Source organism: Myxocyprinus asiaticus, chromosome 33, assembly GCF_019703515.2.
Source record: "Myxocyprinus asiaticus isolate MX2 ecotype Aquarium Trade chromosome 33, UBuf_Myxa_2, whole genome shotgun sequence".
Taxonomy (NCBI): Eukaryota; Metazoa; Chordata; class Actinopteri; order Cypriniformes; family Catostomidae; genus Myxocyprinus; species Myxocyprinus asiaticus.
This window is the reverse complement of record NC_059376.1, coordinates 13,845,279-13,872,897: the sequence shown is the minus strand read 5'-3', so window position 1 is coordinate 13,872,897 and position 27,619 is coordinate 13,845,279. Positions and strand designations below refer to the sequence as shown.

At 37.4% G+C, this 27,619-nt stretch overlaps 1 protein-coding gene across 1 annotated transcript in view; it reads right to left on the bottom strand.

Moving 5' to 3' along the window:
* LOC127424585 (dematin-like) overlaps positions 1-27,619 on the bottom strand; it is a 32,459-nt gene that overhangs the window by 27 nt on the left and 4,813 nt on the right. The window contains exons 2-17 of the mRNA XM_051669939.1: positions 19,574-19,633; positions 11,456-11,504; positions 11,226-11,306; positions 10,965-11,102; positions 9,841-9,882; positions 8,402-8,573; positions 8,221-8,265; positions 7,978-8,127; positions 6,617-6,759; positions 6,208-6,313; positions 5,639-5,688; positions 5,475-5,523; positions 5,138-5,280; positions 4,469-4,534; positions 4,180-4,260; positions 1-3,989 (exon numbers count right to left, since the gene is read on the bottom strand). The exon at positions 1-3,989 is cut by the window's left edge and continues 27 nt beyond it. Of these exons, the coding sequence (XP_051525899.1) occupies positions 3,876-3,989; positions 4,180-4,260; positions 4,469-4,534; positions 5,138-5,280; positions 5,475-5,523; positions 5,639-5,688; positions 6,208-6,313; positions 6,617-6,759; positions 7,978-8,127; positions 8,221-8,265; positions 8,402-8,573; positions 9,841-9,882; positions 10,965-11,102; positions 11,226-11,306; positions 11,456-11,470 (1,395 nt within the window). The 5' untranslated portion in view covers positions 11,471-11,504; positions 19,574-19,633 and the 3' untranslated portion in view covers positions 1-3,875. The remainder of the gene's footprint in view (positions 3,990-4,179; positions 4,261-4,468; positions 4,535-5,137; positions 5,281-5,474; positions 5,524-5,638; positions 5,689-6,207; positions 6,314-6,616; positions 6,760-7,977; positions 8,128-8,220; positions 8,266-8,401; positions 8,574-9,840; positions 9,883-10,964; positions 11,103-11,225; positions 11,307-11,455; positions 11,505-19,573; positions 19,634-27,619) is intronic.

Here is a 27,619-nt window from a genome sequence, read left to right as displayed (position 1 = left end):
TTATTGAATATTCATTGAAATTATCTTTTAATTAAGTAATTAGTAAACCACTATAAATCAAAACAATAAAACAAAACTAATACCACAACTAATAACAAAATCATTACAATGTACACTCATTTTTGTAGATTCAGTTTATTTTTTCATTCATCACACTTTCACGTAAAAAAGAACTAGATACTTCATGAAGTAGAGAAAGATCAGTTGTGTGAATACTTGCTCATATTTTGAACAATTTGTCTTGTAATGCGACATGTACATGTGTTGTTATGTGGTTGAAAAGAGCATATTTTCTTACTGTGATAACATCCATTGTTTGAGTGTGTATCAGTGAATCAAGTGCTTTAATCTGGTAATGCGTGCCTTTCTGTAAAATATTCCAAGTAAAAACTATTCCAACTTTGACTTCTGAAGCCACAATGAAATTTTGGACCAAAGAAACAAATTTAAGCAGCCATTGAAAAAAAAAAAAATCATATAAATGCTTTTGAGTATTTTGATGAATATTAAATAGTTTGTGCCCTTTCCAACACGTTAATCATTTTCAACAGCAGAGGTGCGAGGAATGCTTGAATTAAAGGACCAGTATTACATTGCGTTCTCGACATCTCAACATACTGTATTCTGTTGAACAGCCTATTGATGGCAGCAAGCTATTTAAACAGCAAATACATCAGTATTATGGTATTGTCAACAGACATCTCTCTTGCCAGTGCAGCTGCATATTTCTATATAAGCAGTGCTTCTACAAAGCGGAATGTGGAATGTCTATTTTTGTAGTTCTACATTCTCAAGTTGATATGCATGTTGCTTATAATGATTATTTTGTTCTTACTACATTCCTTTTGTTTTGATAAATGCAAACTCTAGGTGCAGAGCATGCACTCTATCCAAGCCAACCTAATCTTACAGAATGAATGTTACTATAACTACATTTTTGCAAACTAATGTGCCGCATTTTACGTTTTGCCACAGTTTCCTGGTGAAATTAACACTAGAGGCGCATTATGACTATATAAACATTAATTTTTCACACTATTACTCACACACTGCTATGTTACGATATCCAAACACTTACTATAACGAATCATTTGAAAAATGATTGTATTACAGACTCTGCATTTCCACACGTATTCCAACATGATTAGCTTCCGCAGCAGCTCACAACATAATGTTGCACTTTGGACTCAAATGTCAGCGGTTCAAGCCCAGGCAAGCTGGCACATGACATGTGAATGTCATAGAAGCGACACAAGATTATGTCGTTGCTTGAGAAAATGTGCTTTTTATTTCTTAGTTTTTTTTGGATACTATTGTTTAGGTTTAAGTGTTGGTTTAGGGTAAGGATGTCTGTTTTGTTTACCTCTCATTTGCTTTTAGGACACTATTAGTTAGGTTTAGGTTAAAGTTTTATGTTAGGGAGGTACATTTACTCATTAAAACCTCCATCTAATATTCACCCTAAAAATCCTAATGACATCATCTGATCACGACACCATCTAACTTGCTTTTGGCGCCCTCCGCTGGACATTTTACTGGGAAACTGCCGCAAAATGTTTAACAAGGTACGTAATTTTGTTTTGCAAAAATGTTGCCACAGTCACTAAATGTTCATGAGATCAGGCTGATCAAGCACTTCATTTTGGTCTGGAGCAATAAAAGGAAATTAAAGGAATAGTTCACCCAAAACCTGATTGGTTCTTTGTGTTTTGCAATGAAATGATTGATCGGTCAGAATAATTTGTTAAAACATCAGACATCGCTACTTCTCTCATGAACTCACGAATACTATCGTATGACTTCAGAAGACTTGGAATCTAGCGCATAAGTCATATGGACCACGTTTTGATACTTTAATGATGCTTTGCATCATTTATTAAGCTTGAAAGCTCCGGTCCCCATTCATTGTAATTGCATGTAAAAGAGCAACCAGTACATTCTTCGAAATGTCCCCTTTTGAGTTTCACTAAAAAAAAGAAAGTCATATGGGTTTGGAATGTCAACTATTCCTTAAAAATTGATTGTTAGTGTGCAAATTTCCCCCAGAGTTCAACACCACAGAAACGGTGATTAAAAGGGGGCAAGGAGAATATGTCTCAACTATAAACCTTTTGAAGGCAAAAACCAGAGCTGCAAAATCAAACCACCAGGCAAGCAGCAGCCATTACGTGCTAACTTCTGAAATCCCTTTATATCCAAACCTATCCTTATCCTATAAAACAGGAACACTATAATAAACATCCACCCATCAAGAAGAAAAGAGGATAGAACCAAAATGGTAAAGGTGCTTGAAAAGGCAATAGCAGCAAAATGGGAAAAAGGGGGAAAAAAACAATAGGAGTGAAACTCTTCAATCAATAGATTCTGTAGAAGAGGAGACATATTGATCACACCCACAATTCACAATCAATCATCACTGAAGTAAAAGCAGGATACATTTGCCATGCAGGTTTCATATGTCTCATATTTAATACTGAGTAAACTCTTACTAATGTACAGTAGCTCTCTTTGGAATGGCAAACTCTCACCCAGAATCAACTGTTGCCATGGGAATTGTTGCCATGTCATACCGCTGGCATCTGCATTGGTACTATAGGTGTTAAAGGAATAGTTCACCCAACAATGTTAATTCTGTCATCATTTACTCACTCTCATGTTCTTCAAAACCTATAGAACTTTCTCTCTTGCATGGAACACAAAAAGAGATGTTAGGCAGAATGTTAGCCTCAGTCACCATTCACTTTAAGTGTATAGAAAGAGGATGCAATGAAAGTGAATAGTGACTGGGGTTGTCATTCTTTCTGACATCTCCTTTTCTGTTCCACGCAAGAAAGCAACAAAATGAGGGTGAGTAAATGATGACAGAATTTAATTTTTTTTGGCTAAAGGTTTAAGGAATGAAGGGTGTTCCATGTGTCTTGCGATTGAGTTTTTAGTATAAATTGTTGACATTTTTATAATCATAAGTAATAGCTGGTTTTATGAATATTCTGAAGGTTTTTCTTGTGGCAATTCACTATATTTAGTTCATACTTTGCACATAATGATTTAAAAGTGTGGCAGTGACTTTGTACTGAACATGTTCTTGCTGGCTAATCAAGACATTTTTGTTAACTAGTTCTGCATCTTTCTGCAAGACTTTGATGTGCTAAAATAACTGGCGCAATTCATATTTGCCTTTCTTGTCTAATGGTGGCATTCATATCTGTGTTTAGTATTCTAGCTTTACAAAGCACAGAAGAGGACTTTAATGCTAACTTTGAAGTCCTGACATTGTAGCTGCAACCAGAAAGAGAGACAACAGAGTTGGATACGGGGGGGGGCCTGGGTAGCTCAGCGAGTACTGATGCTGACTACCACCCCTGGAGTGCCTGCCTCGTGGTTGCTATAATTTGTGGTTCTCGCTCTCAGTGGGGCGCATGGTGAATTGTGCATGGATGCCGTGGAGAATAGCGTGGGCCTCCACACGCACTACATCTCCGCGGTAATGCACTCAACAAGCCAAGTGATAAGATTGACGGTCTCAGATGTGGAGGCAACTGAGATTCATGCTCCGCCACCTGGATTGAGGTGAGTAACCGCACCACCACGAGGACTTAGAGCGCATTGGGAACTGGGCATTCCAAATTGGGGAGAAAAGGGGAGAGAGAGAGAGAGAAAAAAGAGTTGGATACGATTGTTTGAGGACTTAATGAGTAAATAGCTGCAATCAGATATGAGACTTATCAAAAGATAAGGATAACTGATTTTTTGCTGGTTCCAAAATAACATTCCTCATATCACATTCATACACTTTCCTTTGCATTCTGAAGTAACTTCTGTCATCTGTACTTTTCCACAAGCGAAAATGCGTGTGACAGTGCTTGTAAAAACTACTAGAACAGGGAGACTTTCTTTTTCAGGTCGTTCCGCTTCCAAAGGGAGAGATGATCAAATTCCTCAATGGACATTCCAAAGACATTCTGGAAATCTTCAGGTGACAGGTGCCTCTGGAGAAAGGCACAGTGTCAGTGGTCAACCTTGACAGGTAAGAGCACTCTAGAAATATATTTTGGCTGTGTAATTATATAATTAAGAATGTAATTGCCGATTAGAGCAAACAATCTGAGTCTTTAAAATCTGTAATGTGAAGCTAAATAAAGACTAAATTGTAAACCAATAATCGCAAACAATGTTTACCTCCAGTCTTGTCCTGTCTACTCCAGGTGGAAGTTTATTTCTTCCTCTGTGTGTCACAATGAGCATCTCATATGGATAAATCTACCAAGTAAACGTACATGGTGCAAACACAAAACATTAATTAACTTTGAACAAAATAAAGCAATCATATTGCAACTATTGAAACAAAAGATATCAAGAAAGCTCTGATTATAGCACCCAAAATACTCAAATAAGACCTGTCTGACAACAAAGTTAGACAACATTACTAGCTGATAGTCACATGCATTGTTATAACATTGTGTATCACCTTTTGTTCCAGCATACTGGGGAGTGAATTCCCTCTGTCTATCCTTCTGCTCTGAGCATCACCATTCTATAAAAGAAAGAAAATCACTCTAATACCACATAACATTACAACAGCTGTGTTGTTTTATTTTGTGCATATATATATATATATATATATATATATATATATATATATATATATATATATATATATATATATATATAAACTATTGAAAATGTGTTTAAAGCTACTGTTACAGACAATGTGTATGATCATCAGCAGGCCTTGTTTACACATCTCACACATGTAAAACTGTACTGCCAGAAAAAAAGATAAAAAGTGAAAAGTAAAAGAAAGTAAAAAAACAAAAACAAATAGAGGTTAGAAAATTATATTGCTGGTAAATCTTGTACTGGTACATCTGCTAAAGGAATATATGAAAATTAAACCAACAATTTTGCTTTCTCCCATGTCACAGAGCTTGTTAAATCTGTCAATATCTGCTGTCTCATCCCTATTTTTTCTTATCTTCCCCTTCACTATCTCCATCAAAAGGGCCAAATCTGTTGACAGCTATTTTTGATGATACATTTTTTAAGTTGCTAAGTTACCAAAACACTTAGCATGGATGTTCTTTGTTATCTCTATCTTATAGTCCTATTTATTATATTGTCCCTATTAAGGTGTTTGCCAGTCAGTGAAAAAAAAAAAAATAATTGTTTGATTTACTAAAAATATATATGTATTCATACTTTCAACTTTGGTAAGAAAACATCTATTAACAACATAAATTGTAATGTAATTGTAATGTAACGTATCACTTACCTGAAAATCTGTAAGAAGAGAGAAACAAATGACAGTAAAATGAGAAGGATGTTTAAAAACATGAGAAAACCGATATTCTATTCTATTCTTTTCTATTCTATTCCTTTGAAAACTAGGCTAAAAGATCACAAAATGTTTCTAATCTTTCAAATAGAATAGAATAGAATAGAAATATGCTGCATTTCTTAATCGCAGCACTTACTTTGACTCCCTTTATCACTGTTTGAAGAGGAGAACTCTGCAGACTGGAGCTGTAACACAAAAAGACATTTAATTAAAGAACTAATTAAATCTGTGTAATTAAAGACAAATGTCCCAAAGCTGACATTTCAAAAAAGATCGACCAGAATGTTTTTTTTCTCTCACCCTTGTAAGGCCAGACTTAGTGGAGGAAGGATATGAGGGGGATCTGGAGCCTGTAAACAGTAAACATGTCAACACACTGGCACATATAAGCATTCAAATATTCATCCTCCATTGGTATTGATGCTAATGCCAAAGGGACTATGTCAAATAGATGCAGTACATCTTTACATCCAGAAGGGGGCATAGTGAGTTTATTATCAGTAGGCTTGCATGATGAACAGTAATGACAAACATTGTAAGTGACAAAAGACCCTGAAGTGGGGTGTTATAATGAAATTGCTCAAATAACAGTTCTTTATACTCTGACCTTTTCCCTAGAGACCTATAAAATCTAATCTGATTCAGATTATTAATGTGTCATGCATAAACTCTGACTGCGAGTGGAAACACTGACTCGGATTTCCGGTATACACAGCAGCAGCTGTCAGTAGTGCTGCTCGTCTATGGGTATCCCTCTCTGTTCTGTTCTACATTAAGTGTCAGCAATGTGAATATAGCATCTGACTAACAGCTAATGAAGGGAAAGACCTAGGAGCCAACCACAGATACACAAACACACACACACATACTCAGATGCATGGGTGTCCTGTCGGGTAGTGACCGTGTTTTCCTGCGGACAGGGGCTGATCCCTCAACCTCCTCCTTTAGTATCAGTTTTCCTAGATTAGACTGAATCTGTGACAAAGACAGAGAGTGAGAGAACATAAGGGATTTTGGAGGGGGTGAGGTGGACATTGAAACGATACACCCAGTCTCAGAGACTGAATTGATCAGCTTGGCTCCCTCTTTCTACAGGAAATGCAAGAATCCCCAAAGATTTGTCCTTCATTTGAAACCAACAATGGCCTTCATTTGAAGGTCAAGTGAGACAAAAGACCTTACAACAAGAACCAACCTGATAAACACCTAAAACTCTTTTATTCTCAATTTCTAAAGGAAATGTTCTTCTTTAATAAAGAATTAAGTGTAAATGCACACCTTGTTGAGCTCTTGTTTCTGCATTTGTCGGAGTCTCCACATGTCATCTGAAAGATCACTGTCATCATACGTATCATCCTCCTCGCCCTCCTCTCCCTCAGCTGTTTTAGATACAGTAGCCCTAATCTTCCTCCGCTCGGTCTCTGTTGCAAATGCACAAAAAGACACAAATGTGAGGCAAAGAGTGAAAGGAGAAGAAGAACTAGAGAGTCAATATTGATGTGAGTTTAAATGAAGAGAAAAAGTATGCACTAAGCATGTACTTTACTGGTGATGGAAAAGTACTGTACTTACTGTTGAGGAAATATGCTAGTAAAAGGACATGCCATGTCATAAAGTTGCATCTTGATATCACAGACACATTTGTTGCAAAGTAAGCTGTAACATCTAGTTGAATTTATTACTTTAAACATTTTATTTAGTTTCATTTAAGGTTCACGCAGTAATTTTTTTCCTCATTTAAAAGGTTTTACTTCTAAAGAAATGAATAGTAATTTTGAAACGTGTTTAAAATCATGAACACTCATGTGAGATGAAGAGTTCAGTCATATCAGTAACCTTATAATAGTTTTATTCTACATGGGGCAGGGGTGCCTCATGGGGGCTGCCATATTAGCATCACATGACCAGCTGAATACTACTCACTTAATCTCAGTAACTGCCCTGTTATTGGACACTTTTATTCATGGATAAATTAATCTTGGTTTACTGTGCATAGTGAATTTCTACAATGGCATTGGTGACTGAAAACTACTGTGCTTGAATGATGCTGCATCCAGGCCACTAGGTATCAGTGTAAACCAATGTAAGCCACTTCAACATACTTCACTTATGCCATAGTTCTCCATTCTTATTTGCACTTCTGCATATTCAAACTTGCCACTTGAATCAATGGCATTTGATGTAATTGACATCAAGCCTGGCGTGATGTGTCTTGACGCACCAAGTTTAAACGTACTGGTGCAAATGAGATTTGAGAGCTACAGTAGAAGGCAACATTTTCAGTGATATTTGGGTGAACTATTCCTTTAGCTTAAGGTTCAAACATTTAAAAACCACTGTTGGAAGCTTCTGCCTTTTTTCTTGAAAACTGAAAAAGTAATTGTAGAAAAAAACTCCTCTTATGCATCACAGTATTATCCCAAAAATCATGCATGGATGCATATGTTGAAAAAGCACTTGAAATAGTATGTCCAGAAAATTTTGGAATAGTATTTTCACATTTTTATGTATTACGATACACAAATCCTAATCTTGAATACTTTATTGTACCTTTACTATGCAAACTGGGATGCAGCCAAAGATAAAGAAACACTATAAGACACAATGATAACAGGAATATGAGAATGAGAGTGTATTGCCTATAACAGCTAGTGATGGTGGGCAGGACCAGTAGTCTGTCTCTATCTTTGAGGGCTGGTTTGGGTCTGGAGGCTGCGCAGCAGGAAACTTGGACGACTCAATGATTAAATCCTCCATGTGTTTACTGTGTGGAACTGCTGCTGACACATCTACAAATTCAAACATATGCATACTCACTATGTTCCAAAAACATTTATATTATTTTGGATGAAATGTACAAAAGCAGTCAATATATTTTACACCTTGTTTATATATAGGTGGCTTCTTGTATATGTTGGTTCCATTGCCTGTGGGGAAAAAGTGAACACCACAAAATTTAATTAAGTGTCAAAAACTGATAAGTATGAGGGCAAGTGTTTATTTTTAACCATATTGTTGACTGAGATTGCATGGTGGTGGTCATGAGGTGGTGTAGTATCTAACCTGGCCTGTGGAAGTGCTGTTGCTGGTGTGGGACTTTTGTGCTGACCGTGATGCTTTTACTCAACTGCATGGAGGCTGGAGACGAGCTGCCAGATGACTTGAGCTCTGACCAGTCCCGTGCATCCTTTATAAGACTGTTCTGCAAGTACACAGAGAATCTTGTAGGGAGGTTCTGAAGCAGATTATAAAATGGATAGTTTCAGCTCTAAAATCTGATTGGAGTCACGTTTTAAGCTGTTATAAAAGAACCAACCACGGAGAGGTCGGAAGGGGGGGTGCACACTTTTTCAAGGTTTAAAAAAGCATTCCCTCTCCCTCTGCTTTTTCTCTTTGATAGGGAGAGGCGGAACTTAGCCTGCCTTTTTAACTAGCTGTCAGTGAAGCCACGGGTCAGATTGACAGTGTTTACTAGCCGAACTAACTCATGGTGTTAAGTAGGCTATGGATAAGATTATCACATGTGTCAAAAGGAGTTGTAGCAACGATACCACGTCAGCATCATCATCTACCCCTAAAAAGTGTAAAACACAAAAGTATGAGTGTACGGTGGCATTTGTTGCCAAACTGGATCTTTGGCGTGATCGGTTGATTAATAAAAATGTTGACATGTTTCCCAACTTCCCTGACTGTGTGCAAGAGACCAGGATAAATATCTCTATTGATCCAATTTAAGGCACCCAGCTTTAGTGGTTAACTAAAGGTAATCAGGGATCCACTTTTCAAAGAATTTAACTGGGTCCAAGCCCTCAGTCCTTTTGGGCAGTCCGATCACGCACACGTTGCATCTGCGTCCTCGGTTTTCCAGATCGTCGATGTGATCTGCCATATACCACACCTGTTTCTCCAAGGCTGCTGTTTTTGCCTCCACGGATGTTGTCACGGTCTCTACGGCGTCTCTCTTCCGCTTCACCAATGCGCTGACACATTACTTGAAGCTGGGCTGTTTGTTTGTGTATTGCTTCCAGGACTGTACTTATTTTAGTGTCTATAGTACTCGTTATATTTTCAGTCACTTTTCCATTGCTTGTAAAAAGTTTGGGTCGGATTCAGTGAGAGTATTGGTACAGGCCTCCATGCTAACCGGCGCAGTCTCCAGTGTTCCGGTTTTCGGCTCGTTCTAAGGCAGTTTTTGTTCAAGAATTCCGCCCTTGTGATAAACCAGCAGGCAATTAAAAGGATAAATAAACAAACATTATCAGAGCTCACTTGAGTTCGTCCGAACTCTACAAAGCCATCTTTCTCCCCCCGAACTCTAGATTCTAAAATTGTTGTTTGTAAAATGTATTTGTTACACATTTTGATGTACAGAGATGGAAAACAATAGAATGCAATACTGTCTAGCCACAGAGTTCATGCACCAGCTATTCAGTATGCACATAGTAGAAATAATATATGACACATTTGATTGTCACCTCACCAATATGTACTGTGCAGCTTACCTCTGGAGATGGAGGGAGCGAAATAGAAGGAGACAATGACTTCTTGGGGGGGGGGGGGAGAGAAAGAGAGAGAGAGCGATAGATAGATAGGTCAGTTGTTGGCAGTAAGTGAGATTTCCAGACATTTCCAGACAGGTTTACAGACTTAATGAAGCGTGAAGCTTCCATTACAGCTAAACAAAAAAAGGAAATTACACTGAGAGTGCCAAGCTAACATGGCGTGTGTGTGTGTGTGTGTGTGTGTGTGTGAGAGAGAGAAAGAGAGAGAGAGACACATCATCACACCCAGCAGGAAACTAACAGCGCTATTTGAACACATCACACATACTGACAGACAGCATGTACCAGAATTAATCTCATGCAGACGGGTGACAACAGCTTACTGTCTATTAGACACTTTCTAAAAAAGAGTATCAAATCTCTTAGACTGTAATGTGCAAGTCAAAATAACAACACAAAACACCATATCTCCCATATTTATGTCATTAAGTACAAAACTTTGTGATATCATAAGGCACCTAACTGGTTTCTGTATACAGTGATATTAGCATAGAACATAATAAAAGTATTTATTTCACACCATATGTGCAAAACAGTTTGTTTTTTTTAATGGTCTGATGAAGAGTCAGGTGGCTAGAAATCTCACTAAGGTGGAATTACAATACATTTTCTATTTTTGTGGTGTGACAACATTTTCTTTTTTTTAAGCCATTTCCAAAGCATATGTCACACAAAGAATTCATCTCTGTAAAAAGCAATAAATAACAGTAATGAGCTGCTAGGAGGAATATCAAAACATTATCAAATTAACTATTGACAAAAACATAGTGCAACAAAGATCAGACAGATTAGTTTACTTTAACTTCATTTAGCCTGTCATACAGAGGCCCCCAAAAGTATTTGGACACTCAAGCTACCCTTAAAATTTTAAAATACCCTTAGAATTTCACTACATAGATAACAAAACATCAAACCAAGTGGCATCTTCAAACAAATTATGCTATGGACCCATTCTACAAATTTTTTGACATATTTCACAAAGTTTGAAGCTTCTTTTGTGATTTAAGTGTCCATATACTTTGGTGGTGCACAGTAGTGAGTGTGTGTGTGTGTGTGTGTGTTACCTCTGAGTGATCCATTGGTGAATAGCTGAAGTGCGGTTCATACATCATAAGGTCGGGTCTCTCGATGTCTAGAATAGCCTTGTCTTTCGGAATAGCTGCAAGATCCTTATAGCCAATCACCTGATTGTCCATTTTGGCCTGGATGAAGGATGCCAAAAGGTTGGAAAGCATGATGTGGGTTATGTCTAATCTTACAGTATACAGTAATATCTGGGCAGCATGTTGAGATTATGCACGCATGCATAGCAACAGTATACACACCACTATAGTGACCGCTGGGGATCCATGAACTGCCCCTCCACGGAGAGAACACACACTGCCCGGGGAGGTGCGGGCCGATGGCTGTTCACATACAACAGAGATCAAAGGTTAAAGATGAATCTTTTTACAAATTATTATAAAAAATATCAATTTATGTTGCTTTCATGAAAAAATAAATGACATAAAACACAGAAGTTTACTTTAGCTTATAATCTACTCTTCTTAACTACCTTATGCATCATCATTTTGAACTGAGAAATCACTCCCTCTGTGAGGTCACTGTGAGAGGGAAACAAGTGAAAAAAAGAAGAAAAGGTATCTTAGACACATCAGACTTGATGCTCCACACTGAATGATACCTATATCAGCTTGGTCAAAGGAGGGTCAACATTCTCTTAGAAAAAAAAAAGAACTACATAGGAAATGAATTAACTAACACTAGCAAAAGCCTTCATCGGCCAAAATCAAAGGACAATGCTTCTACGTGTATTTCCTCAGTTAATTCGGGATGACTTCAAGGACTTTAACACTAAAACTTATAATTCATACAAAATCATTTTGTTTAACCATTGACCCACAACACTTACTTAGTTTACTAATTTTAACTACTAATAGTTCTAAACATAAATAACTAATATTGGCATTATATTAATTCATTTTCTGTTATAGCATAATTTCATGTACAGCTACTTTGTTACAAATAAATTTGACTTGACCTGACTTGACTGATCAGACAGACATATGAGTTCTGGAAGCCTCTACACAACTCACTGCATATGTATATGTGGCCAGAATTGATTTACAGGTGCTTTTAAACATCACTGAATGTTCTGGGTCCACATTTTTATTAACACAGAAAAAACAAATTCTGACTCATTCTCATTCAAAAATTGTGTTTACAGTAATGCACTTGCAATGGAAATCTATGGGGCAAGGCATTGCTTGCCTGTGCAAAGCTATATCCAAGCTAATATACATGTGCCAAAATGTCTACACTTTGCTGCATGTACTGTAAAAAATGTCCGTAATTTTAAAGGTAAAAGAATGTAAAAATTATACAGTAAAGAAAACGTTCATCGGTTAACGGTTAGTTGACTTAACATATACGGTTAAAAATAATACATGAAATTTAACAAGAAAATGTCATTTCACAGTAAAATAAAGATTTCTTTTTTTTTAGATATAAAAAGTATGATTTTACCATACAGTTTATGGTGAAAATGTATAGTATGTTTAACAAGAGAGAATAAATGTATTTTTTGTTTTCAAAATATGGTGAAAAACAATAATTAGGCGTTCACAGAAGTACCTGCGACAGCTGTGTGATCCATCACATTTGTATTTTATTTGATGAGAATAGTTATGTTTCTTCTTATTTTTAATAAAAGTTATATAAATTGGGGTGTTCTTTGTTATATTTACGTTGTTTAGTTAATGTTCATTGCATTATTTTTAGTGTTTCATGTGTTACCCTGATGGTGTTTTTGTCTCTACATATGTTTTAATTATTGCTCCTGGAAGGGCCTCTCTTGAGTCATCTTTTTTTAGTTACTACAGAGATTAACAATACATTTTAAAGTGAAAAGCAGACTTTTAGGGTTAGCATATCAAGTTTACATCATTTAAAAATATTAACAATAGTGAACCCATGGGGGCCTGGGTATCTCAGCCAGTATTGACGATGACTACCAACCCTGGAGTCACGAGTTCGAATCCAGGGTGTGCTGAGTGACTCCAGCCGGGTCTCCTAAGCAACCAAATTGGCCCGGTTGCTAGGGAGGGTGGAGTCACATGGGTAACCTCCTCGTGGTCACGATTAGTGGTTCTCTCTCTCAATGTGGCACGTGATAAGTTGTGCGTGGATCACTGAAAATAGCATGAGTCTCCACATGCTGTGAGTCTCCGCGGTGTCATGCACAACGAGCCACATGATAAGATGTGCGGGTTGACGGTCTCAGAAGCGGAGGCAACTGAGACTTGTCCTCCACCACTCAGATTGAGGCGAATAACTGCGCCACCACGAGGACCTACTAAGTAGTGGGAATTAAGCATGCCAAATTAGGAGAAAAGGGGATCAAAATAAAATAAATAAATAAATAAATAAAACAGTAGTGAACCGTAAAAAATACATGCATTAAAATTACATCCTGTTAAGCCTGAAACACATTCACAGACATGTTTTTATTTAAATTTCTGGCAACAACTACTGCCTGTATTTTACAGTAAATTTAACAGGTTTTATTTAATTTTTTACAGTTTGGACTGTCCGTTATTTCCCTCAGTAATACTGTTGTTTACACACATAGGAATTATGTCATTAACAAATAACTAGAAATGTACTTCCACTCCTAAAAGGATGATTTTGACAAATAAATAGCTAAACATATTTTTATGCAGAAGAATTAATATTCAAATACATGAGATAATGAACAATTAGGGGGTTTATTGTTGCAAAATAAACCCTGGCAGGGTGATCAGGACCCGACACTAAGTGGATTTCACAGCTGAATGCCATTAAATCAGGTATTCCTGAGCGTCATAAAATAGAATAGAATATAAAAGTGCTTTAAATATATAACAACTAATCTGCGTGGTAAATTAGTATTGTTTGTTCAATGATCAATTCTTATATGTATGATTTGGTCTCCCCCAATCTTGAATATAATACTTGACTGACCTCAAAACATTCTTATATGTCACCTTTAATAAAGAGACCGTAGTAGAAGGTTGCCTGTGGCTAATACACACACTGTACAGTAAAACCAGTGGTGTAAAGTCCTTACATCCAAACACAGTGAATGAGTCCATGGACTATAAGCACAATCACGTTTTTTCTCTGGGCCTTTCTAAAGGACCACCACACAAAAGCTTCATTCTAACATCCTGTGAGTCCTTTGTATTCTTCTGAAAGGATACATTTTTCAATCGTTTCTAAATAATAATAATAAAAAACCCTGCAGCATGGCTTTACGTATAATGAAAAGTAACTAAAAATAAAGACATTGACAGTAGGGTTCATAACATAAATACATCTAATTATAGTCATAGAGGAATATTTTGACTCTATGAAAATTTATATTACTTAATGGTTCTTATATGATTCAGGTGTTTTCTTAGTGTAATCTACTTTATTTATGGTATAAAAACAGTGGCGGTTCTGGCCTAATTGGTGCCCTAGGCGAGATCCGACGTGGAGCCCCCCTTAACGCGTTACATCACATTTATGGACTTTACGATGTTGACAACTTTTTAAGACAGAAGTACATTTACTCATTTAGCAGACTCTTTAATATAAAGCGACTTACAAATGAGGAAAACAACAGAAGCGAATCATCCTAGGGAGGCAGTAGTAACACAGGTGCTATAATACAAGTTTCAATATTGTTTAGAGAAGTACCCCAAGTAAGGAGGATGAGAGACTTTTTTTATTTATTTTTTTATAAGAAGAAGACAGTGCACTAAAGGGATTGGGTCAAGTGCTCACGGAAGAGCTGTGTTTTTAGATGCTTTTTGAAGGATGTTAGAGAACCAGCTGCTCGGGTGGAGTTTGGCAGGTCATTCCACCAGCAAAGAACAGTTGAAGTGAAAGTCCTGGACATTGATTTTTTGCTTCTTTGAGATGGCACTTACAGAACAACAGATGGTTGTTCTGTAAGCAAGCATCAATGCTTTGAACTTAACGCGAGCAACCATTGGAAGCCAGTGCAGTTTAATGAAGGGAGGCTTGACGTGCGCTCTCTTGAGCATGTTGAAGACCATTCAAGCCGCTGCATTCTGGATCAATTGCAGAGATTTGACTGTACATGCAGGAAGGCCTGCCAGAAGACCATTGCAGTAGTCCAGCCTGGATAGAACAAGCGTCTGGATGAGGAGTTGTGTGGCATGCTCAGACAGGATGTACCTGATTTTTCTGATGTTGTACAGAGCAAATCTGCACGATCGGGCAGTCCTTGAGTCCTTGAGATGTGGTCCGTGAAGTTTAACTGATCGTCAAACACAACCCCAAGATTTCTTGGATGTGATCATTGACGACTCTAGTTGAATGGTGAAATCGCACTGAACTATGCTTTAACACACAAATATATATTAAAGGGATAGTCACATGTGATGCCTGCTTAGTTTAACTTTTACATCTGAAAGATAAAGTGGAGATTTAGAGTAAAAAGTGATTACAATTTTTATCTGTTTCTCACCCACACCTATCATGTCGCTTCTGAAGACATGTAATTAACCACTGGACTCATTTGGATTATTTTTGGACTGCCTTTATATGCTTTTTGGGGCTTCAAAGTTCTGGCCACCATTCACTTGCATTTTATGGACCTACAGAGCTGGGATATTCTTCTAAAATTCTTCGTTTGTATTCTGCAAAATAAAGAAAGCCATGTTTCTGGAATGGCATGAGGGTGAGTAAATGATGAGAGAATTTTCATTTTTGGGTGAACTATTCCTTTAAATAAATTAAACCAGACAATGAATACAGAATATAGAACTATATACATACATACATACATACATACATACATACATATATATATATATATATATATATATATATATATATATATATATATATATATATATATATATATATATATACACACACACACACATTTAATGGCAAATGTAACATTTACATTATATACATAACTGAAATTGCACAATTAAATAAATAGAGTCAATAAATGAAGAAAATGCCGGAATACTTACGGATTGCTATTTCATCTAATCCCTAATTTAAAATTTAACACTCCCCTCCTAGTTTTCATTGATGCAAGATCATCAGTGACTTTGTCATATCTGCCCAGCAATCACATGGTTGATACTAATTTTCTCAAGACCACTGAGGCGATCCAGTATCATGGTGTATCTATACTGTTGATCATGGTTATCTTATGTTTGTTCAGAATGTAAGAATGCATTATGAACATCCATAATCCTAACCATATTGCCTTTAAGGCGGAGTAGCCTGTCGGGGCACCTTTCTCCCATCGTGTTCTTCCATGTTCTGTGTGGGGGCGACCGAGCAGGTACCCTGTCGTGTCGCCCCAGATAGCATTGTCGCCCTAGGCGGCTGCCTATATCGCCTATGATAGTATCCACTACTGTATCCAAACACACATGCACATACACGCACACACATACACACACACACACACACACAGCACTTGAGCTGGGCCAGTCTGGAGCCAGACCCTGTCACTGTGATGACTTTAAATGAAGGGCAGAGGTCTGAATGGATTTCTGTGGCTGAATGCATTCGATTCAGAACTCAGAAAGTGTTTTTAGCTGTATAGTGGGTTTCAGGTTAGGTATGTTTGGGATTTTACATTGGAAAAGAAAAACCAATGGATAGTTAAAGAAACTCATAGAAAATAAAAATATCTACCAATTGGGTAACACTTTCTATGAAGCCTGTATTTATAATGCATTATAAGGGTATCCTTAACGCATTATAAGGTATGCATAATGCATAATAATAATCATTATAATATGTTGTATTGTCTCATAAATATTTGTAACTACAGTTATAAAATTATATAATACTTACCTATTACTGGCATTGCACTTAACGTTCCGGGCCTGAGCATGGAGTCCATCATTGTAGCGTTACTTACTTTGTGGCTTATTTTGAGTAATTTGTGGCATGGTGACACACCATCATACCACTGTAATTTATACTTTTCGTCCGACGAGCTGCCAGATATACGGAGTGCATCCTGTACCTTCAGATACCGAACCCGCAGTTTTTTCAGCTTGTCACGTCATTGCTCAATGGTACTTTGGTTCCACTAGCACAAAGATAGTTGCGAATTTTTACCAAATATCTCGTAGTACTTGTGTGTTCTTGTGTGTTGTATCCAGTTGTGGTCCCTTTGTGATCCCTTTGATCAGTTGCATTATTGACGTCATGTTTCGAGTTCCGTGCTCAGTCACGGTTAGCGATCACACTAGATGCGTACAGTGCCTGAGCCAACTGAACCGTGCCCGAGCCCACCTCTTCAAGCGGGCCAAGGCACATTACAGCATACCATGCCCTGGCACAGTACGGAGCGATCACACTAGTCAAACAAACTGGACTTTGGGGGTCAAATGTGCTCGGGCACGGTACAGATTGCCTAGTGTGAGTACACCCTAATCTTAAACTTAAATCTCCTGTTTCTCTGATTTTTCTCCTGATTTTTTTTTTTCAGATTTGCCAAGGTGCAATGAAAAGTGGTTTCAATATAAACAACTAAGACAAAGTTGATATTTAACAAAAAAATTATTGAGAAAGCCATTAAGTCTCCTGAGCAATGAAAGAACTAAATTGATAAAAAAAATCTCCATGGGAAGGGAGGGAGCAAATAAGAATAGGAGTAACAGATTATGAAATGGACAGAGGGTAAGAAAAGATACAGTAGCAGACAAAAGGAGGGAGAAGGGGGGAGGGCAGATTATAAAAAAGAGGACAGAGAAGGTTGGGGGAGGTATGTGGAGGAGAGAGGGATGAGAATTATAAAACACACGACATCCTGCAGTCACCACAGACGGATAGCGTGACTAGTGACTCAGGCTCCTTACCCCACTACACCAAGAAGTGTGTTGAGTGCATACTACAAATCCTGCCCGCAGTCTTAAAATTAAACAAATTAGGATTAGTATTGAAACTGAGGAATACATTTACAGATTTTATTCCACTTTTTCTTTGGTCCTTCAAAATACCATCTGAAACCCCCTCTGGTAAAAACAGGTAATATCCAACATGATCACATGGGAAGTTGGCATGTGTATTCGAGAGTACCAGTACTCTAGGATCGGCCACATTATGCCAAATCACCGACAAGCACCATCTCCTATCAGACATTTTTGCACCGGCTCCACTGTGATTACCTTCCCCAGACTCGGGTTCTGATCCCACATTGAAACCAGGAAGTAATCATGTTCACATAATCTGTGACAAGTGCATTTCGGAGGCTGCATTTTCCATCTTGCATTACATTTTTACTCTGTGGTTAGATTATGTTTGGGGTTTGGTTTGGGGGGTACAGTTTATAAAATATGCATTCTTCTTCACAACTCGCTTTTGGCGCTCCTCAGTTGACGTTACACCCAGAAAATGGAGTTTACATGTCACACGTGCCCATGCACCCAACAACACTTTCCGCTTTGGCCACTGGGAGCAGTGTTTCGAATATCAGTAAGCACAGACCAATTTTAGCAAAAGAAACGTCAACTTTCACTCAACATCTCTTAGTTTTTTTTTTAATTTATTTTTTATTACTATTAATTTTATCCTCTTTTCTACCCAATTTGGCATGCTCGTGGTGGCGCAGTTACTCACCTCAATCCGGGTGGCGGAGGACAAGTCTCAGTTGCCTCCACTTCTGAGACCGTCAATCCGCACATCTTATCACGTGGCTCGCTGTGCATGACACTGCGGAGACTCACAGCATGTGGAGGCTCATGCTATTCTCCGCAATCCACGCACAACTTACCACGTGCCCCATTGAGAGCGAGAACCACTAATCGCGACCCTCCCTAGCAACCGGGCCAATTTGGCTGGCTGGAGTCATTCAGCACACCCTGGATTCGAACTCGCGACTCCAGGGGTGGTAGTCAGCATCAATATTCGCTGAGCTTCCCAGACCCCCCCATCTGTTAGTTTTAAGGCCACCTGTATGTGTTAGTGTTCTCCTAAAAGTTGATAAAAATAAACTTTTAACAGATTACATGCACACATTTAACAGTCTTTCACTTCAGGGAAAACGGACAAAAGAATATTGATGGGCATGCAGTTTTGTCCAATAAATTACTCTTTAGAATGACAAGGTCCCCTCTGTCTAATACCACCTGCCACTAACCAATAAAAGCAAGTAGCTGCTATTTAAAAATATCCCATCCAACTCCCATCCAACACAGGAAAGAAAACTGCACTTGTCAACCTATTTTATGGGAGTTTTAATCTGGTAATGTTGGTCACTCAGTTCAAACTGTTTTTCAAACATGTGAAGCAGCTCAACAAAGTCCCTGCCAGTTTAGCCACGGTGTTCTTCCTGCTCTGAACAGGTTGACTGAGATAGTCCATCAGTTTGACCTCGGCCCCACTGGCTGGTAGTCCAGCTGATCAACCACCTTGAATCAGCTAGAAACCATGTAAAACCAGCTACAGTACCATTAGAAGCTGGTTTTTGCTGGATTTTCCAGCAGGGACCGCTGCAGTTGGCAATCGACTGTGGATGGTGCAGCAATAAAACCAACTAAAACAATACTTACACACTTTCTTTGTAAGTATTTAGCCACCAGACATACAGAGTGAAAGAGAGAGACAAAAACACGAAGACAAATTGAGAATCGTGAAATCTTACCTCAGGCATTGAGAAGGTTCATGTCACTCATCTGCAGGGCCTCTCAGCCCTGGACCATTCCTGAAGCAACAAAAAGGAGGAATATCATTAAACAGAAAGTCAGTTTTACAACAAATTCATGAATGCAACCAGTTACATCTTAACTGCATTCAGCATGACACCAAAAAAGCTGCTTAATTTTCAGACTGCAATTCTAATCGAGGGGTAAAAGCAAATATTATATTTTGTGGTAACTCATGAAATCTGATGAAGAATAATGGTGCTTTCTGGAATGCTTCCACTTCAGGCTGTGTCTCTGAGATATTGATCCACAGGCTAGCCTTCTGAATCCACTCAAGTAAAAATCACTCAGTTATTCAGGCCTCAGTGAACTCTGATCTTGCTCAGAGATTATGATCTCACAAAAGAATAACATTGACTGTGAACTTGAAAGGAGATAGAACAGGATAGAAGATAAATGATTTCGACAAAACAATGTAATGGGGCTGAGGTAAATTCAATGAGGTAATTTCATTTTATTCAGCATTAAAATGCCTGGTAATTATTCTACTACTGAAGGTTGTTCAGTCTGATTGGTTTCATTGCCAGAAATGAACTTTTCCATTAATGGGCAAAAACTTCAATTACTTCAATTTAATCAATTTATTTACAAATCCTCCATCTTAATTATGCAGTAAAAATACTTTCAATATTTCAGTTTCATTATAAATTTTCATCAAATAGAACTGAGTCATCTTTAACAAGAAGACAGGAGTGGATCAGAAAGGCTAAGATGATTTCAGACTCAGGTCACATGAGTTTATTTTAAATTTTTTTAAGCAAACACGCACAAAAGCACACAATGATCTCAGTGAAGTTTTATCAGGGTACATCTTAGTCATCGCTCACCTTTAAGAAGACTTATGTAAGACACTCTACCATGATGCTTTTGTATTTTAGCTAACACTGTCTGACATCTCACATATCTGTAAGGCCACTGTGTCCTCCAACACAGATGGATAAGCAGACCAAACACAGCTTTTGTTCAAAGAGCAGCTATTCTCTCAGATTATTTATAGCAGGACTGTCCCTGTGCTCTCCTATCTAGTGGAAAATCAAGTGTGCTCTCTGGAGAGAAAACAGCAGACAGGCTCTTAGATGAATGAGAGACACTTTTCAAAACTTATGCCAGTTCAGCTGTTTATTGACTCAAAAAGGTAGCAAAATAGAATAAGAAAATAGCCTAAAAATAAAGGGTTTTTAAATTCATATATAAATGAAATGATACAGTTACCATCATTAATTATTATGTACTTAGACTGTGTATTTTCATAACAAAACTAAACCTTTAGACAAGGCATTGTCAAGCCCACATAAAAGTTTGTTGTGCTTTTGTAGTGATATAGTGCAATGCAATTCTCTGTATATTTCTGAAATGTGATTGTAGTTAATTATACTAATATAAGGTAAAGTACACTAAAGTTCAGGGACCATCTGGCAAAGACAGTGAATTGTGGGTAAGACATCCTTATCTTTATATTCATATGGTGTCACACTTACGACACAGCGACGCAGAAGCATACAGTACAGTTGCCAACACCATCATGCAGAAACAGATTAATATTGCATGCACACAACTAACTGTTTTCACACACATCTAATTCAGTGTATATCTGTCCTCATCTGCATCTTCCTTACACAACTTGGAGTACAAGTGAAGAGGAAGAACATGAGAAACTGAGTCCTAAAAATATCTTCCAACATTTAGCCAGTGAAACCTCTCCATATTCCTGCAGCATTATGTAACATTGGATTGTTGCTATGGCAAACAAGACTTCAGAGTCCACACCTCCAAACAAGCTGAATCTAGTCAATAGCAGTCACTACCCAAAAACATGCTTTTTCATTTTATGTTTGGCCTTTTTGCCACTTTTCAATGGAATGGAAATGTTGCACGCAGGATTCAAACTTGGGTTGCTCACATGAGCACTACAGCCCAATGTGTTAACCACTAGGCATTGGGTCCAACAAGGGATGTGCGTATGTACATTTGAAATGATATTTAAAAAAAAAAAAAAAAAAACATTGATATCAGTATTTGAATAAAATCTGTACTATCATTACTGCTATAACATAAAATACCAGCACTACTATCAGTATCTTATTGATGTAATTATCATGAAATACACCTGAGCAGTTTCAATAAGGTGTTGGGAGAAATAAGGGCTCCAGAGTTATATTATCGTGATGTAATTTTATGGCTAGTGGAGCAGACTACTTTTAAAGGATTGATTCTTACATGCAGAATACTTATGCTTTGCAACAGCAACTCTAAACCGGATCAACCCAGCCAATGAGAACTTTCAATCCTCCAAACAATCTGAGAGAGGAAGGGAAAGATCAGTTCAGCCTTTCAATCATACTTTCTGACACACAATTTACATTAAAATCAATCCTATTTTATTTTCTAACAAATGCCCTGGTCTAATGGTGCAAGGTTAATCAGTGAATGTTATTATAAGGGGGAATAAAATTCATAATCAAAACTTTCGCCATCTCAGAAACAACTTTTCTGCTGATAGAAGGAAGGCTGTGTGGGTGGGGCAAAGTAGAATTAACCAATAATATCACAGCACACCTTTTATGATCTAATCAAATCCTGATGGATAAAATCAAGTCACGCCCTACATCAGTGGTTCTCAACTTTTTTTGAGTACTGGACCCCCATCATGTGTCAAACCAGTCTCAAGGACCCCACATCATAAAATATCACATAAAATTACAACATAAAATTAATGGCTTAATTAAGGGGATTAAAGATAGATTAAGAACATAAATGGTATACTTTTTTTACTTCACTTTTTACTTATATTTAACACCTTCAGTGGCATACAACATTCATATTATATTATTTAATTGGCATTTAAATATTTTTAATTGCAATTAATTTACATTTATCACAAAAATTAAACTAACTTTCATCTAATATCAAATTTCAACAAAACATTATATTTCAGTATCAGAACAGTATTAAAACATTGAATTTACTTACATGGCTTGACACAATTGATACATAGTGAGCTGGTCTTATTGGCAGATAACAATTTACCATTGTATAATAAAAACCTGACTTTTAACTTTTAAAGTTTTTCTATTTTTGAAAATTATATTGCTTTGCCACAATATACCTAATTAAAATAAATGTCAAGTATTAAAAAAAAATATATTTAGCAAAAAATGATAATCAGTCAAATATATTTTAAATGGTTCTAAGAACCCCCTGCAATTATGCCAAGGACCCCTGGTTGAGAAACACTGCCCTACATTATTTTCCTATTAATTTCCCTAAATATTCGGTTTCGCTCAGAAATACGATTCTTTAATTACACCCTTGAAGTCAATAACAGACAACAGGATGACAATGTGGATGACACAAGATTTTGTGCGCCCCCTTTTGTGCAGCTGGTAGGGGGTGAAAGCTTGTAGTTTGTAAACTGCTTTGATCCTTGTGTGACACAGATTTAAAATTAAATTGAACTCAGCCAGGGGACAAGCTGCATTTGTTAAAATTACTTTCACACAAAAGGCCACTGTTGGTTCAGGCCAAAAGCTGAACAAAGCATTCTGAAAATAAATAAATAAACAAATAAATAAGATATATATATACACACATATATTATACAGTATACACAGGTGCTGGTCATATAATTAGAATATCATCAAAAAGTTGATTTATTTCACTAATTCCATTCAAAAAGTGAAACTTGTATATTATATTCATTCATTACACACAGACTGATATATTTCAAATGTTTATTTCTTTTAATTTTGATGATTATAACTGACAACTAAGGAAAATCCCAAATTCAGTATCTCAGAAAATTAGAATATTACTTAAGACCAATACAAAGAAAGGATTTTTAGAAATCTTGGCCAACTGAAAAGTATGAACATGAAAAGTATGAGCATGTACAGCACTCAATACTTAGTTGGGGCTCCTTTTGCCTGAATTACTGCAGCAATGCGGCGTGGCATGGAGTCGATCAGTCTGTGGCACTGCTCAGGTGTTATGAGAGCCCAGGTTGCTCTGATAGTGGCCTTCAGCTCTTCTGCATTGTTGGGTCTGGCATATCGCATCTTCCTCTTCACAATACCCCATAGATTTTCTATGGGGTTAAGGTCAGGCGAGTTTGCTGGCCAATTAAGAACAGGGATACCATGGTCCTTAAACCAGATACTGGTTGCTTTGGCACTGTGTGCAGGTGCCAAGTCCTGTTGGAAAATGAAATCTGCATCTCCATAAAGTTGGTCAGCAGCAGGAAGCATGAAGTGCTCTAAAACTTCCTGGTATACGGCTGCGTTGACCTTGGACCTCAGAAAACACAGTGGACCAACACCAGCAGATGACATGGCACCCCAAACCATCACTGACTGTGGAAACTTTACACTGGACCTCAAGCAACGTGGATTGTGTGCCTCTCCTCTCTTCCTCCAGACTCTGGGACCCTGATTTCCAAAGGAAATGCAAAATTTACTTTCATCAGAGAACATAACTTTGGACCACTCAGCAGCAGTCCAGTCCTTTTTGTCTTTAGCCCAGGCGAGACGCTTCAGACGCTGTCTGTTGTTCAAGAGTGGCTTGACACAAGGAATGCGACAGCTGAAACCCATGTCTTGCATACGTCTGTGCGTAGTGGTTCTCCCCCACATTTTTGAATGGGTTTTGTTTCACAATCCTCTCCAGGGTGCGGTTATCCCTATTGCTTGTACACTTTTTTCTACCACATCTTTTCCTTCCCTTCGCCTCTCTATTAATGTGCTTGGACACAGAGCTCTGTGAACAGCCAGCCTCTTTTGCAATGACCTTTTGTGTCTTGCCCTCCTTGTGCAACGTGTCAATGGTCGTCTTTTGGACAACTGTCAAGTCAGCAGTCTTCCCCATGATTGTGTAGCGTACAGAACTAGACTGAGAGACCATTTAAAGGCCTTTGCAGGTGTTTTGAGTTAATTAGCTGATTAGAGTGTGGCACCAGGTGTCTTCAATATTGAACCTTTTCACAATATTCTAATTTTCTGAGATACTGAATTTGGGATTTTCCTTAGTTGTCAGTTATAATCATCAAAATTAAAAGAAATAAACATTTGAAATATATCAGTCTGTGTGTAATGAATGAATATAATATACAAGTTTCACTTTTTGAATGGAATTAGTGAAATAAATCAACTTTTTGATGATATTCTAATTATATGACCAGCACCTGTATATGAGCATTTGCATTGTGAAATAATTTTAATGATAAGCATATTTCTGAATTTCAGTAATAAGAATCATCTAGTCTGTGTACCATGTTTTTTTTTTTATTATTATTATTATAAAATCAGCATTAATTAAAGTACAACAAACAGTTCTATGATGTAGTATTAATTCTGCAGAAGGACATACCATTTAAATAAAATATATTTTTTTCACATTACAGTATAAAGACTTTTTTCTTCCACAATGGTAATTGGGGGACGGTGTGCTTAACTGGTATGAAAATAATGACTCAGTGCAAAAACTTAATGGTCCTTAAAATAGGCTTCATTTTTTAATACAAGATACAATTTCTCTTTTCTTTATTTTTTCTTATGATTCTGAGGGTTAAATGTAATATGGAAATGTTCTTGATAGGCTTCATGAGATTCCCAATCCCAGTACTTCCCAATACCAAGGATGTAACCAATTGTTCAGGATTGAGAGGGACAAAAAAAAAAAATATAAAAAAAATAATAATTAAGAATTGGTAATTGAAAACCCCATATTGATCGACCACTAACATGAATATTGTCAGTGATCTATGTCTATGGTGGTGGTGGTTAAGACCCTGCCCAATTCAATGCCAGTTCTAATAGAATGACTTCATGTGTCCATTCGTGTTATGCATTCATGTACATTTACATACAAGTACATGTATTTGAGTGTTTTTTTATAGCCTCTTCAGAATGATTAGTACTGAGATAAGAAACATGCTGTGAGAGGTTTTAAGAGAAGGTTTGCTTTTTACCATCTTAGCAGCAGTCACAAACTAAACTGAGTATACGTAAGTACTGACACTTCATGTTTAATGACCGATACATTCAGTAGGTAGTGGGACTTTTTATACTTTTTATATGTGAGAAGGAGGACATGTCTACTGGGAGGAGGGGTCCAAACATGCCAGGATTCCCAAGATAAATCATATATGAATAAACACACATGAATACACACATACAAATACACACAAACACACACACACGCACGCACACACACACACACACACACACACACACACACATACACACACAAACACACACGCACGCACGCACGCACGCATACACACACGCATACACACACACATACACACACACATACACACACACGCACACACACGAACACAGAATGTGGGGGATTAAGTGTTTTGAGCACAGCCATTGTGCTGTTGCCCATGGGCGGCACAATGCATAGATTTATTGGATGAAGCCTGTCTGTATGCATGAGCATGTTTTTTTATTTTATTTTTTTTTTTTTGTCTGTGGGTGTGTTTATTAATAAATGTATTTAAGATACTTATTTTTTATTCAAGTACAGTTGCTTTAAATGCATTGTCAGTGATTGGTAAGAGTGCGTGTTTTTTTCTGACTTTTTTTATGAGACGAAAGTAAAAGAACATGAGTGCAGATTTGAAGGCTAATGGCCTCACTGATGGACGTTTATGGGAGTATCCATTTAAGCTTTATTGTGTTAGTACGCTGCACTGGCAGCATGAAGGAGCATAAAACACTGAAACACATTGCAGACCTCAGCCCAGCAGCACCACGGGATACCGATTGCTGTCCAGCTACTACAGAAGAGCATTTATGACATACCTCAGGCTTAATTACAGAAACAACTGCACTTTAGATGCTGTACATGACAATACTAACCACACAAGAAGCCAGATATAGTTTAGTGGCCTTTGACAGTATGTGTGAAAGTGTGAGAAGATTCTGGAGACTGGAGAATTTTTCTCCTTAAATAAATAGTCTAGTGCAATACAGTTAATGCTTAATCTTCATCGTTTATTTGAGGCCCAAAATCAGGCTAGCTGCAGCTAAGCAGTGTGCATGTGACATGCTGTAGCTGTAACGATAACTTTACAAACTGCTCTCATGTGAGGTTTCATAACATGAGGTTTGTTTCTGTTTACTGTCTGTCATACTCAGTCCAGCCCCCAAAACAGATCCTTGTGTCTTGCCTCATAGGGAAATGTACTTATTATCTCAGTTCAACAAAAACATATGACCAGCAAGCTGCCGCGGGAGATAAGACACAGTGAGGTACAGTGAGCCGCTCTCTCAGTCACACACATACTAGAGACATGCCTGAAGCAACTCTCACACAACACAAAAAACAAATAAACACATGTTTCTGGACATGTACCATGGTAGTATCATGGTATTTTTGAAGTACCTTGATGAATCATGTAAATAACATGGTGCAGAAACATGGTAATCGCTCTTCAAAAGAAAAAGTTATTTATCAGCATGCATGGTTCCATGAAGAACCTTTAACATCAATGTAACCTTTCTATTGCACAAAAGGTTCTTTGTAGGGGAAAATGGTTCTTTAGACTAAAAAAAAAGGTTCTTCAAAATGGTTCTTTTAAGAACCTTTCACTCATAAACTCTTTCACTATAAATATCCACTTTCACTTTCACTTTCTTACACATTTTTAAAGTGAAAGTGGAGATTAATAGTAAAAAAAGAACTTAAATATTGATCTGTTTCTCACCCACACCTATCATATCACTTCTGAATATATAGATGAAACACCTGGAGTCTTTTGGATTACATTTATGCTGTCCTTATGTGCTTTTTGGAGCTTCAAATTTCTGTTCACATTCACTTACATTGTATGGACCAACAGAGCTGAGATATTCTTATAAAAAAAAAATTCTGCACAAGAAAGAACGTCAAACACATCTGGGATGAGTACATGAGGGTGAGTAAATGATGAAGAAATTTTCATTTTTGGGTGAACTATCACGTGAAAAGGAATCACTTACTGT